The sequence below is a fragment of the Monopterus albus genome, unplaced genomic scaffold (genome assembly GCF_001952655.1).
Source record: "Monopterus albus unplaced genomic scaffold, M_albus_1.0 scaffold250.1, whole genome shotgun sequence".
Classification (NCBI taxonomy): domain Eukaryota; kingdom Metazoa; phylum Chordata; class Actinopteri; order Synbranchiformes; family Synbranchidae; genus Monopterus; species Monopterus albus.
In genome coordinates, this window is record NW_018128130.1 from 2406037 (window position 1) to 2421712 (window position 15676).

General features: G+C 41.3%; 1 protein-coding gene across 1 annotated transcript in view; it reads right to left on the minus strand.

The window, feature by feature from the left end:
* Positions 1–15676, minus strand: part of LOC109972214 (cadherin-2-like) — a 213668-nt gene that overhangs the window by 92436 nt on the left and 105556 nt on the right. Inside the window, exons 6-9 of the mRNA XM_020620927.1 lie at positions 5418–5562; positions 4892–5064; positions 2972–3109; positions 2294–2479 (exon numbers count right to left, since the gene is read on the minus strand). Of these exons, the coding sequence (XP_020476583.1) occupies positions 2294–2479; positions 2972–3109; positions 4892–5064; positions 5418–5562 (642 nt within the window). The remainder of the gene's footprint in view (positions 1–2293; positions 2480–2971; positions 3110–4891; positions 5065–5417; positions 5563–15676) is intronic.

Here is a 15676-nt window from a genome sequence, read left to right on the forward strand (position 1 = left end):
GCTAACTCTGAGAGACGAAGCAGTCCAAGTAACTTCAAAACAGTGCTGATTTATTCAATGAACACAGGTAAAAATTAACATTACACGCTCAGGTATCTTGCACCTCCAACATACAAGCAGGCAGCTGAAAGATGAAAGACCCCGAACCACAACAGGCCTATACATTATATCACTTCGGGCTAACCCCATATGCAACCATATGCAACCTGCTGTAACTCATAAGAATGCCAAAGCATTCTAACAGCCTGAGCTAGACACCTTGTCTACTCTAAACATTTCTAATACATCAAGTATCTAACCAATATCTATCTGACTAAAAATACCTAACACCAGTGCAGTTCAGAGTTGATTTGAGGTATTATTATTAGTATTTAAGTCTACTAATGGCCTCGCTCCACCATACCTGTCTGACCTGCTGTCCATTCGCACTCTGCTTAGGGCTCTACGCTCCTCAGAGCATGTGTCCTTGGTTGTCCCGCGGACAAGATATAAAAAATGGGATGATCGTTTGTTTGCCGTGTATGGCCCTAGGCTCTGGAACTCCTTACTGCTGGAGTTTGCTCTTGGTTTTATTGTTTATGTAGTGTTGTAGTGCAAGAGTTCTTATTGTTCCCATTCTTGATCCCATGAGACTGCAGTGGCTGTGAAGGGATGGATTTGAATGGAGCTGAGAAGGAATGTAGAGGTTTGAGGAATTGCCAGAGTTCAAACGGTTATGAGGCTGAGAATTGTTTCGAGCCCTATGTCCCCAAAACCCACTGGAAGTGGCGCTGGTGATGGAGTTAATGCCAGGAGGAGGGTAATGGATACTGAGCCAGAGGAGATGATCACGGCAGACTAGGGGAAAGTCATCTAGAAGGTGGACGAGGTCTTGAATCCCATAATCATTCTACAGAATGTGGCATGAGTCCTTGGTGAAGGTGTCAAATGGCTTTGTGCTGCTGTATAATCAAACTGAGACTGACTGCGAAATAGAATAAATGATGGTAAGGTACTCCAAATAGGTGCCAAAAATCTGGATGAAGAGGCAAAGACCTTGAAAGAAGCCGGCTATGGCCACCTTAGAGAGCTAGGTGCACCGTGCAGTGAGCTGTGTGCAGTCAATCAGAAGCTGGAAGATACCATCTTAGATGAAGGTGGGGTGAGGAAAGACAAAGTGAATTGGTATCTTCCAGCTCCTGATTGACTAAACACACCTGATCCAGGTAATCAACAGTGGGTACGGCAGCGGCCCTTGAGCACTGGGAAAGCCCAATCTAGGCATAGATACTGGTATTTCTAATTCCCAGAACAAAGTAGGCCCACCTCTGATATTAAAGTACTCAGAGGTTTGTCTTGGGAAGCCTGAAGTAAAGGGGAAGAAAATATAATGAGAACAGTGGGAATCCATAGTTTGCCACAGCTATACTAAAAGTATTAGGTATCTACTCATGCATGTTGCTACTTGTAATGTCACATAATTGTTGCTTTTAAGAAATAGAATTGTTTTTATTATAATTTGCATTTAAATGTTTTATTGATATATGTATTTTAATGTTTTATCCATCTGTGAGCATTGTGTTAAGCATTTTGAATTGCCTTTGCATATGAAAATATGCTATATAAATAAACTTGCCTTGCCACTGTTCTTGTTTTGTTTGTGTTATGGAAATATTACAACAATATAAGATCTGTCTTTTGTGGTATTTAATTATAAAACTTTCATGAAAGGTCTCATCTCTCCAGGCAAAGATTAAAATAGAACAACCACACTCTCTATTTACAGTATAATCTTGCTATCACAGTATATAGACATAATGTCCTTATGTCAAGAATACTGCACCCTGTACCCCCTCTATCATACTCATAGCCAGACAGACAGCAACATTGAACACACAGGTCAACACTAAGACGTAGACTCGCTTCTCTCTGCTGTAGGAGTTTTAATGAATATCAGACATGAAAAGCATCTTTCAATTATTATTATACTTATACTTTAATAGAATTTCCTCCACAGATTGCAAGCACTTTCTAAAGTTTTGAAGCTAATGTGAGCCTTCAGCAGAGATCTTCCAAAGTGACAGCATTTTTAGTACAAAGTCGCTCATTGGATTTCTCTGGATAGTATTTCCTTTTGAATGGAAGCAGAGAGATCTAACACAGAGAGATTTTTTTTTCTACTAAAAACACAAAGTTAGGACAATATCCACTAACAAACTAAGGTTTGTGAGGTTATGTTTAGATTAAGGTTAGTGTGTGTGTGTGTGTGTGTGTGTGTGTGTGTGTGTAATGGAGACCAGAACCCAAAACCCACCTTGACCACAGTGAGCAGGCCCTCGTTAGAGGTGGGGTCAGTAGGGATGGAGAAACGTCCGGTGGGGTCTCCGGCAATGATGCGGTACACAGCACTCCAGGCTGGAGTGTGAGGCTGGTCCTTGTCTGTCACAGTCAGGTTAGTAACGATCACATTCACCCTGTTCTCATGAACCTCTCCGAAGAACTGACACAGAGAGACACGAATTACAAAAGTAATTGAAATGGTACAAAGTTAAAATGAAAACTGCCAGAGGTAGAAAAAAGAAGTATTTAAAAATGTTTTGTAAAGTTAATGTAAAACAGTCCTTTTTCAGGTGTCATGTAATAAAAGTTAACTTCAATCTTCTCTACAGCAGTGGAAGCAAATAAAGCCCTGAAAAATGATGCAAGCAATTCTTACAGGTGTCCCACTTCTGCAGCAGTGCTATCTATCTGAATAATATTTGATTCAAGTTGTAGAAAGAACATCACATTTGCATATGGCTGTTGAATTGAATCTTTTGACCAGCAGTACAAACACTGTTCATTTTTGTCCAAACTGTTCAGCTTTACCGACCTTGTTAATAAACATATTATTTCATTCACGTTTCACTTTTCGTAGTTTCAAAGAACAATGCAACGTCCCTGTTGGCTGTTTTAGAACCAATAGATTTCCTCTGTGCATGTGTGGACCTACTGTGTCTGTGGTGAATTCAGGTGGGTTGTCGTTGACATCAGTGATCCTGATGACAGTGGTGGCAGTGTTGGACAGGCCATAAGTGGGGTTTCCCTCCATATCTGTAGCCTGAATGATCAGGGTGTACTGGGTGACTTTCTGGAAACAGGCAGAGAACAACAAGCTGAATTGTTGGACCCCCAATGATTTTTTAATCTTCTTCAGACAAACTGAGCATCCCACCATCTACAATATTTGGACAGATGTAAATATTCATTAAACAATAGTTTCATGTACAAAACATACAAACTAAGACCCAAGTTGAGTCTTACAGTTCATTTATGCCCTTGGAAGCAGCAGTGTGACAAACAAAAACCTCTTAGTATGCTGACTGTGTCTTTATACTAGCCATACGATCCACACACACAGACCTATATTCAGTTCACATGAAGGAAAATAACACACAGATAAAGATATTGACATAGTGAGTGGACTATTATATAAAAAACCCAACTCATGTTAAATCAGAATTGTCTTACAGTACAAGGACTAGTGGGAACACATACATGAACACATACACCAAACTGGCAAGTTACCAGTTGTGTGTATAAGAATGTATTACATGTAGTCGCAGCAGGTAATCTACTCATGGATAGTACACACCTGTGGCTAATTATAGAGTAGAGCAGGACAAACATGCAACAGTGTTGCTACATTAGGCGTTGTTAGACCCCCTTTTACTGGGGCACGTATCCTAGTATTGATCTGTTGTGCCCCAATAGATTAATTTAGATTGGTAATAATGGGGAATAAATTATTTGTACTAATCCTGAATGTCAAAGCAAAATAAAAGCTGAGGTGCAGTGTTTTACAGTTTACAGATGTTTACTGTGAAGTAAATTAGAGCTCTGTTCTGTACATCAATGCATAGGATCAATTGGACTACTCTTGAAACGCTATTTATCAGAGGATTACATGAAATAAAATGAATGCCAAGAATGTTGTATAATACATCACATATAGGCGCCAACGCTGGACTGTTCATTCGGAATTTAATGAATATAACACAACATTTGATGCTCTTGTCACACAGTCCAAATGATGTTTGTTTCATGCACATTTTATGAGGACGTGAGTGTGCCCACCAAGTCCTTCTGCACATACAACAAGAAGAAGCTCAGATAAGCTCAGGCAGCTTAGTCATGCCAAAGAGGAGGCCTACAGGAGTGGGGACAGGATCCTGTACCGGCAGGCCAGGAACACATTAATAATTTTTGTACTGAGATCCTGCACTACTGCCCCTCCAAAGGATCGCCAATATCCCATCCTTGTGCTGTTCATACAGATCGAGCTCAGGGAGGTATAATCGCGAGCCAGGCTGTGAATTCAGACAGCAGGCCAGCATTGCACACCAGAGGCAAGACATGACATTGCTCTGCGTCGACTGTGGCATAAATTATGAGCCGGTAGTCTAAAAACCAAAACATCAATGACAGGAGAGATGAGAATGTAGCTTTGTTGGCTCTTCGAGCATTTTTTTCATTTCATGAAAAACTGGTGAACCTGATTTGAGTAATGTGGGGCATGTGCCACAGTAGAGCTTTATGTCTACATTTTGAATAACAGTGTTTAACACTGTGAAGATGTGTTGTTTTTTTTTCTAAACTTGCACAGCAAACCTTAGAAGAGTAGACGACTTGTTTGAGTACAATTTGATTAACAAATCCTTATAAACACATTACACTGGCAGGCAAACAGCACGTCCTCAGAACAGATAGAACATTCTGTGGGATCTACTGATGTACAAATATTCTGGAAAAAAAGCACCAAGCTGTCTTTACACTCCAGGCTCGACACACATTAACAAGCTGAGAAGCAGCTGTTCCATATGGGTTTAAAGGATGAGCCTTACAAAATGCCCACTCAAATGTACACACACACCTCCCGATCGAGGCCCGCTGCCACAGTGATGATATCACCAGTCTTGTTGTTAATGGTGAACATGTTGGAGGAAGGGCTCTGGGGATTCTGGGAGAGGATCTTGTATCGCAGCATCCCATTAGCAGTTTTTGGATCATCCTTGTCCACTGCTGTCACTGTCATCACAAATGATCCTGCACAGCAAGGCAACACAGATATGTCAGTGAAGAAGGCTTAAGGTTAGAAGTGCCTTTCTATTACTTTACATTATGGGGACCGAAACCTGTTAACACACACACATTGTGGGGACTCAGCCATCCTTCAGGATATCACTGAATTTTAGGGTGGCAACATGGTTTAAGGTTAGGGTGAGGTCAAGTGTTGGGGTCAGGGTTAGGGTCTAGGTTTAGGCAAGTAGTGGATATGGTTAAGGTTAGGATAAGTCTACAAGAAATGAATGTAAGTCAATGTAAAGTCCCCACAAAGAATGAAAACACAGCATGTGTGCACATTTGTGTGTGTGTGTGTGTTTGTGGGGGGGTAATACCAGGTTTGGATCCCTCGGGTACAGAGCCGTTAAAAATGGTGTGTGTGAACTCTGGTCTGTTGTCGTTCTGGTCGATCACATTGATGACAATGTCAATTGGGTTCTCCACTTGATTCCCATTCAGGTCCACAGCATGGGCACGCAACTGTACACACAGACACACATGTAAAACCATTTCTGACACAAATGCAGAGTACTCATTTATTATTCCTTGATTGCATATACAGCTCACAGTGCTTCAGACTAATACCAACTCCATGAGTTTGGCGGTAGACTCGGGGTTGTCAGATCTCAGGAGCTAAACAAGCAGAGGCCAAACAAGCCCTTTCCAGACATGGAATATATCACATTGCTGGCTTCATCAATTTGTTAAAGCTATGGCAGTCTATCATTCAGATGTAGGTCACTTTTACATTCCACACAGCAGCACTCTGACACATAACAGAGGGAGTGATTTTACATGTGCGACATTTGCCATCCTGCAGGTTTGTAAGTAAAAACTACACAATGGAAAATATTGTAATCAGATAGACTTTAAAACCAGCTCAAATATGAAATACAGTATCAAAATCTACAGTATCAAAATCATTAAACTCATTGGAAAAGAGCTATTTTTCCAGAGCAATGTGAACATTTCTAAGAACAAACCAACAACAGACCTTTTTAAGTTTTTATATAACTGCAATATCCATAATGTTGATATGAAAATCAAAAAAATAGTTTATGTGTATAAGCATCTTTGATGTTCCTCTTCAGAGCAGCAGGCCTAGGAGATCTATTCACTGAGCATAAAATGGTCAAAGCTACTCAACGTAGCTATTGATTGAGCTCGGACACTCAATAAGTCATTCCTTTACAGCTTATGTAGCATCTGTAAGAAGCTCTTCAACAGCCTCAAAGCCTCCCTCATGAATAAACATACTGGCCAATCCCAGCTCCTAGCTCTGACAACTACATCCAATCACATGAATATTCATCAGAAGGCTTAAATGCAAAACACCCTGCTGTGTCTCCAGATTTCTACTCCCACGTGTGAGTTGTGTGTGTGCATTCCTACAGATCAAAAGGTTAGACTGTGCTCTCTGAAGTGGACGTGAATGTATCAGTGTATAACAAACAAATACTAGTCTTTTTTTAAAAATTTCTTCTTCATCTATGTGCATGAGAGTGAATATAAGTAACATGTGACCAAAGTGATGAGGCTGACCTGGAATGAAGCAGAGCTAAATCATCTCAAAGGTACTTAGATTTATTTATTTTTTTGTAAATAGACTGCTAGTGTTAAGGCTGTGGTTAAATTACATTTTATGTGATCTCAATCCAATTTTAAATTCCTTTGCAAACCCATTTAGGTTCAGCATTTTAGTAACCAAAGTGAAGATGAGTAAATTGTAAAGATTCAACTGGGAACTGTGATTTGGCTGAAAACCGTCCATTCCACTCACACTCACAGTGTGTTTCTTATCCTCACTACAGATCATTGGCTGGCTACAGAAACATACCCACCTCTGTCCATTTGGCAACAGACTGGTCTTGTTTTCTGTCACCAGTGACTTTTAGCATTTTATCTAATTTAAAGGAATGGCCAGTGTTGGCTAAATCAGGCAGCCTCTTACGTGGATGTTTTCTAAGTTGTTTTTTGGTAATATATACAAAAGGTTTGTTCATATATATATATGCTAATCCCTGTCTTTTTTCAAACCTGGAAGTGGAATCAAAATATAACTGACTATTGGAGTCCAACATGTTAGGTATTTTTAGTCAGATAGATATTGGTCAGATACTTTATGTATTAGAAATGTTTTAGAGTAGACAGGATGTCTAGCTTAGGCTGTTAAATGTTTAGTCATTTTCATGAGTTACTGCAGAATGCTTATGGTCAAGGATAACTAGATAGAAAAGTGGATGACTGTCAGCAGACAGAATGTTTAATATTATTATTATGACATGCATAACTGTAGCCATAGCCATAATATTTTCTTATGTTTAATGTTAGGAGATGTCACTAGAGGTCGTGTTAGAATGTTTTTAGTTACACACCACGTAATCAACAGACACACACACATTGATTTTTCTTCATGTTTTGGCTACTGCCCTGGCCAGCTGCAAAACTGTCCCTGGGAGACGCTGCGGCTTGGCGTCTCCTGTTAGTATGGGATTAGCCCGAGGCGATATAATGTATAGGCCTGTTGGGTTCAGGGTCTTTCATCTTTCAGCTGCCTGCGTTGGTTGGAGGTGCAAGATACCTGAGCGTGTAATGTTAATTTTTACCTGTGTTCATTGAATAAATCAGCACTGTTTTGAAGTTACTTGGACTGCCTCGTCTCTCAGAGTTAGCATGGTAAAAAGAACCGGAATGCAACAAACAGGAATGAGTGTGTGAATATTTTGTTTTACAACAGCCAACATCTTGAACAATTGGTTAAGCACGCCATATGCAATGTGTCTGTGTCGCTGTGGTCAGAGGGGGCACACACATCTCATAAGTGTATTGGACTAACTAAACAAGACACAACATGTTACCCAGTGAGCTTTAACAGTGTTGATAAGTGTGTTTTTGAATTTTGAGAAGGACTAGCTGTTGTCCTGTGTCTTGTCCATCCTAAGCTAGGCTAATCAACTCGAGGCTAAAGCTCCGAACCTAATGCACAGACATGAACATACAAATGATCTTCTCATTTCACTCTTTGACGAAAGGCAATAAGTATAGTTCCCAAAATTTTGCAAAAGGCTGGTGACTGATCAGTATTCATCTATATTTTTCTTATAGTCAACAAGTATGAAAGGCCAAAACCAACAATGAATATTTCCTACTAACAAGCATTGTGTGTGAATCAAAGCCTGATATATCTTTGTGCTCTGTGTCACAGAGCTCCACTGTTGTCCACAAATTATTAAGACACATCACTGAGCGACACTGTTGCCTTGGGTGACATCTTCCTTCATTTTGAAAAATATGGGCTCTGTGTTTAGCTCCACAGATGGCAGGAGCCACTGACTGTGTGCAGGAGCCCAAGTGCAGTGGTTCTCTGCAACACTGTCTCATTAGCTTGTTGTGCATAAACTTTTGCCTTTGGACTAAAGTTCCTTGAAAAGTATTGTCTGGGACAGAGTCTGATCAATACAATGAGCATGATGATTTGTTTGATGCTCCAAAAGAAAGTGTCAGATGTGAACTTTGATACGTATGTCACACACCATCCTGGCAGCTCACCTGGGGCCTAGAGTGTTAGGAGACTTTCTTCAGGGTGGACAAACAAAATGACAGCATTGCACAGCATCCAAAGTGGAAAAGTGGATAATCGGAGCAGGCATGGCCCACGACCAGCCACAGAGCACTGCATTTTCTAATGCTAACTGTACTTGTCGAAAAGAGAGAAAAATAATGATTGTTTACAATAAGGACTATATTCCCAAGAATGCTCAGTGACCCCTGCCTCACAGGATCTACTCTCCCCAGAGCCAGAAGTCACCACCGTTATTAGTCTGTGGATCTGTTTCTAAACAAACACAGAGCCCATATTTTTCATAATGAAAGAACATGTCACCCAGTGAAACGGTGCGGCTCACTAATGTGTTTTAATGGCTTGTGGAAGGCAATGGAGCTCTGTGCATAGAGGAAGAAGATAACACAATACTTGTTAGTGTGAGACATTCATTGACTTTAGTTGGTTTTAGTCTTCATAGGATTTGTTGACAATAAGATAAACATAGGAAATCATCAGCCTGAGGCCGTGGACAGGCACACTTGTACCCCTGCATGAAAAAACACAGCCCTTCTTATTTGCTTAAATGGGGAAAGTGTGTTGTGCAGTGGGGACCGGCACCACAGGGGGCTCTACCAAAACAGTGCAGTGTAAAAAAAAAAGGTGGCTCTGATCAAACTTTTTCTGCAGAGCAACGTGACATTATACTGCACTGTATTTCACTGTCCTCCAATATATGAAACAAAACGCCACCAACCCAGCCCCTTGCCTTGTTTTAACAAAGGGCAAATTTCTGTGTGAATGTGGTCATGTCCTTTATGTGTAAAACTATGGCAGCACTATGCAACTTGTCACTACACCTTTGTGCCCTTACGACACTCTAAGCTTCATGTTGTATTCTGACCAACCAGTTTATTATCTGAAACTAAGCTGTGGCAACACTTGCTATACGTTACTGCAGCTCTGATTAGTTTTTCGATCAACTACAGGGCCAGAATTTATTCTGTAACCTTCCAATTGGACTTTTGTGAGTTTTTGTAATTTGTTTAAATGGGCACAGTTTTGAATTGTAGCTTGTTTATTGTCCTGTCTTTGCCATTACACTGTGAGGTTCTCAGTAACAGAGTGACTATGGTGGCGTACTCTACATAAAGTGTCTCCAAAGGTTGGGCACTGTTTAACATAATGTATTAAAATTTGTCACCAGCTCATTAACTCATCAGGGCATTCTGTACTCTGTGGAATGGACATCTCTCACAATGTGCTATCTGAATGATAAGTATATCTTTATTTACAATACAGTAGATAAACTGGCACCACGTCTTTGCAGAATCATTACACAGTGTACATCTTCCTCATGCAGTCCTGTCTGCTGACTGTCTCCAGTGTTCAGACAGAGATGGGAGAAAGTCTTTGTCTTTTCTGCCCCCACCACAAGTTTGCAAAGGGATTTTAAGTACCTCTGACAAAGTGTAAGACAATGATAAATACACTATTATGCAAGTACTTCTTTTCTTGATGATGTTTTATCTGAACACTTTTGTTGCTTTAACAATTACGGTAGAGTTTTTTATATTGTTGTATGTTCTTGTGAAAGGTTTTTTATATCATGGTAAATTCTTAGTATTGTAAATATTGCTTCCATTTGTACCCTGTTTGCACACTGCATTGTCTTTGTAACGCTTTAATGCCAGGGCGCCCCCTTTTAAAAGAGGTCATAAATCTCAAGGGACTTTTCCCTAGTTAGACAACGGTTAAATGAATAAAATAAATAAAACCACTGCAACGCTGACAACAGTGCCACAAATTTTAAACCTGCTTCCTCCTGACGTTAAATGTTGGCCATAATTTCTTCTGCCACAACGATCAGTCTGCAGTGGTAAATCAGCTGCTGAAGAGATTGTGTATATTTCCATTCTTTCCTAAATGGGAATTGATCTCTTATTGATACCAGTACCATTATCAATTCTCAGTTCTCAGCTTATCAGTTCTCTTATTGAGCCATGATTAATTTTGTGGTTGGGGGAAAAAGTAGGTCTAGACAGGTTTTCAGCTTTTTTATTAGCTCTGAGCCTGGACACAGTGTAGAATGTCAGCCTAATATTTGACACTGTTAAAATAAATCACAGTGCTCCTGGCAAACAAATATAAAACTGACTGATAAAATTAACAGAAAAATTGGCATGTAACATATAAATAAATTGCTTCTTTTGAAAAGCTTGAAACTGATTTAAAACCAGCCTTTAGGAAAGCAGGTAGCCTACTGAAATTCTAAAATTTTGATAAACTGAAAGTTTTTTTGTTTGTTTTAAAAGACAGGGAGAAGAGAGTTTTAAGTGACAGGTTGAACTTTTCATCCTCAAAGAGACTCAGTATCATAAAAAATAAATATACTATATACATAGCTGCTCAAGATATCGAATATGTATTTACATTAGGGCTGGACCCGAATGCTCGATTATTCAGACATTAGTTCGTTGGGTAGGTAATTGGCTTTCAATTCTAGTATTTGATGATAGGACAAAATGAAACTCATTATTGTCAGGTTTATGACTGGAGAAACAGACAGCAGCAGAGACAAACCTCTTGGCCTAACTTATTTTCCCATCCATTTGCTACTTGCCTCTAATACTGAAGGTCCTAACTCAGAATAAGAAGTTGATCTGCTTGATTCATTGACATGATATGAATAAAATCATCTCAAAAAGCACCATTAAGTACATCTAGACGCATGGCCCTACATCAATGCTGCAGCATTATCACTCCGTCTACGGCCCCTAGCTTTGCTGCTGCTTTCTTAGCCTGAATTCTGAATTCCGCTCCTCAGAAGCGCAGAGTCTTCCTGAGTGCCCTGATGCTTTTCCCTCTTTGTTTGATTCTACCTGCTCTCGGATCATGGATTCCATCACTCCATCTAGGATGATCATCCTAGGATGACATTTCTGACCCATCGCTGAATGACACCACCCGCGCCCTGCAGAGGCATTGCAGACAGGCTGAACGTAAATGGAGGAAGGACGACCTGCACGTCTCCCTGGACATGTTAAGGGACACTTTGTTCTCCTGCCAGAAATTTGTAAAAAATGCTAAAACTCAATATTTGTCTAATAGAAAGTCACTATAGGCTTTTCCCGTTTAGGGGTCGCCACAGCAAATCATCATGCTGACGACTCACATGTTGACAACTCAAAAATATGTCCTACAGTTAAAGTCTGCCTCCTCCCCCCTTGATCCAGTACCTGCCAGGATAATCAAGGAGTTTATTGACACGATTGGTCCCTCTCTGGTCACATTTATTAACTGCTGCCTTGGGTGGGGCATGGTCCCGACTACCCTTAAGCATGCTATAGTGAGACCACTTGGAAAAAAAAACCTAACCATGACCCCTCCCCGTTGTCCAATGTCCGCCCAATTTCCCTTTTGCCTTTTTTGTCCAAGGTTATGGAAAAAATCGTCCCTACCCAATTACAGCCTCATCTTGACCGTCTGGATGTCGCCGATAAGTTTCAATCAAGTTTTAAGCTTTGCCACAGCACAGAATCTGTGTTACCGAAGGTCCACAATGACATTACTATTGCCCTTGATGCCAAGCGGCCTGTTATCTTAGCTCTCCTAGATCTTTTGGCAGCCTTCGATACCGTTGATCATGCAGTTTTGCCCTCCCGTTTGGAACACCGTGTTGGCCTGAAAGGCGCGGTTCTAAATTGGTTCACCTCTTTCCTGACCAATAGGACCTTCTCTGTCGCTGTCTGTGACTTCTCCTTGACGGCAGCCCCACTTACCTCAGGTGTTCCCCAAGGCTCAACTCTAGCCCCATTACTTTTTTCATTATACATGTGACCCCTTGGCTCAATTATATAGAGGCATAATGTTCATTTTCATTTTTATGCGGATGATGTCCAGATTTATATTCTGCTGATTCAATGTGACTCTGATGCACTTACTCCCCTGAATAACTGTATTCGTGACGTTAAATATTGGTTATCACAGAACTTCCTTTACTTAAATGACAGCAAGACTGAATATATTGTCTTTAGCCCCGATTCGGCTACTCTTGTATCCAAATTAGGTGTTTCGGCTCCCTTAGTCACTGACACTGTCAGAAACCTCGGAGTGATATTTGACAGCAGCCTTAACTTTGATAAGCAGGTCAGATCTGTAGTCAAAACTAGCTTTTTTCACGTGAGGATGTTAATGAAGGTGAAGCCCTTCCTATCACATGCTGAGTTAGAAAAAGCTGTTCATGCTTTTATCACCTCACGACTCAACTACAACAATGCTGGAATTTCTCAATCTCTTCTCAGGAAGCTACAACTCATCCAGAACGCTGCGGCTTGGCTCTTGTCGAATACCCCCAGATACGCCCACATCACCCCTGTTCTTTTCTCGCTGTACTGGCTGCCAGTAAAATTCAGAGTCGGTGCTGCTATTTGTATTTAAGTCCATTAACTGCCTCGCCCCCCCATATGTGTCAGATCTCGTGTCTGTCTATGCTCCGCACAGAGCTCTATGCTCTTCAGAGCATCTATCTTTGGCTGTCCCGCGATCTCGATACAAAAAAATGGGGCGATCGCTCTTTTTACATCTCGATACAAAAAATGGGGCGATCGCTGTTTTTCCATATATGGCCCAAGCTATGAAACTCTCTACCTAGAGAGCTATGGTCCACAACTGAGCTGGCCTATTTTAAAGTAACTTTAAAAACTCATCTCTTTAGGCAGGCCTTCGGTACTTAACTCGTTTCAATGAGACATTTTTAACCTGTTGTTCTATGTTATTTATACTTCAAAATTGAGTTTCCCCTCTGTTTTTAAAGTCTACATTATTTCAGGTTTTTGTTTTTTCTAGTGTTTTTAACTCTTTCTTACTAGAGTACATATGTCTTGCTGTGTAGCACTTAATCCTCATCTCAGGGGTCTTTAATCACGCCTCCCTCCCCTTCTTTGCCACCCTCCTTAACTTCAAACAGTATGTTAATTGCTGCACGAGGGACAATAAAACTCTGGACCTACTGTATGCAAATGCCAGAAATGCATACACCTCCGCCCCCTCTAGGTTGCTCTGACCACAACCTTGTTCACCTGATTCCTGTGTATACTCCAGTGGTGAAAAGGGTGTCACCTCAGGTCAGGGTAGTAAAGATATGGAGCAAGGAGGCAATTGAGCAGCTGAGAGACTGTTTTAACACCACAGACTGGGACATCCTCTGTGGTCCTCATGGTGAGGGCATAAACGGCCTCACACACTGTGTTTTGGATTACATAAACTTCTGTGTGGAAAATACTGTACCATCCAGGACAGTACGGTGTTTTCCTAACAACAAGCCGTGGATGAGCCCCGAGTTAAAAGTACTGCTAAATGAGAAGAAGAGGGCTTTCCTCTCAGGGGACAAGGAGGAGCTGAGCAGAGTGCAGCGGGAACTAAAGTACATGATCCGGAGGTGCAAGGCTAGCTTCCATGCTGGAGCACAGCATGGAAACGAACAACGTGTGTGAGGTGTGGAGAGGCCTGAAACACATCTCGGGTCATGGTAAAAGTGGAAATGGTCACCAGGTTGCGGGGGACAAGGCCTGGGCAAAATAACTGAATCTGTTTTTTAACAGACCTCTCCAGGTCAGTTGTCCCCTCGCAGGTGCAGCTGCTCACACCTCAGCCAGACCCTGCCCCTCCTCCCACTGTCTCAGGGGGTTCCCAACAGCCCACAGCTCCTGAACAGTCACCACCCACCCGTCCCCTCAGCCTCACGGGGGACCAGGTCAGGAGGGAGTTAAGGAGGATTAAAGCCAGGAAGGCCGCAGGCCCTGACCACATCAGCTCCAGGGTCCTCAGAGAGTGTGCAGACCAACTCAGTGAAGTGGTCCTGTACATGTTTAATCTGAGTCTTAGCCTGGAGGGAGTTCCAGTTCTGTGGAAGACATCATGTATTGTCACAGTTCCTAAAATAACTCATTCCAAGCAGCCAAACCACTACAGACCCATTGTCCTGACCTCCCACCTGACAAAGACTATGGAGAGGATTGTCCTCGGCCACCGCCGTGCCCAAGTGAACTCAGCACTGGACCTGCTGCAGTTTGCATATCGACCTGTGTAAGATTTGACTCTTAGAGGCTCTAGTTAGTGTGGATGCAAGCATCCACACTCTTGTTATCTTCTTCTTTATTATTTTTATGATTCTGGGTTCTGCCACTGTTCTTTGGCACCTAACTCCTTCAGCATACTTTCACCTAGAAGGGCCATTGAGGTATCAAACTGTTTATCTCTTTAAGGACATGACTGCTTGTATACAACTTTTATAACTTTTATACTTTTTAAGCTCTTCAGCTTTTTTTTTACAGAAATTTCCCCATTGGAAATGAATGGGGCAAAGTTGGAAGCTTAATATCTCAGGCATACCTTAGGCTAGAAATGCCATTTCAACTCTGTTCAACTCGTGGGACGTTCGGCTACCAATGGTGCAAAGATCATCTTGATATCTTTTATGGTTTCTTTATAATCGACATTTATATTTTGTCTATTTGTCCATAGACAACGAATGTGCCAATACAATACAATGCAAGCTCATAAAACCATGACATTACTTTTCCCCTTGAAAGCCAAGCAAACTTCTGAACGACACAGCACCCGGACATGATCTAATCCCAGGTCTTTGCATAGCTGTATGAAACAACAGCTGTTCTTGGCATGCCGTTTAATGTAGTTCACTATTGCTATGGCATCTTTGTGTTGTCAACGATTTCAACAAAGAACTTCATCCATATCTTCTCATCCTTCAGCTCTTTAACTAATTGATTTCAGGCATTTTCAGGGCAATCCTCACAATGTTTCATTTCAATAGCCACACTGTAGTAGTCCACAGGGTGTAATTGGGAATTCTCTCTCTCTCTCTCACTCGCTCGCTCACTCACTCACACACACACAGACACATACACCTGCTCAATTTACCTACTTTGTGTGGACAAATGAGACAATTTTCACATCTTTATAAGTTCAGCATAGTTTCAGCTACAAAAGCCATTCAGGTATCAAAATGTTCAGCTCTTCAAGGACATTCCT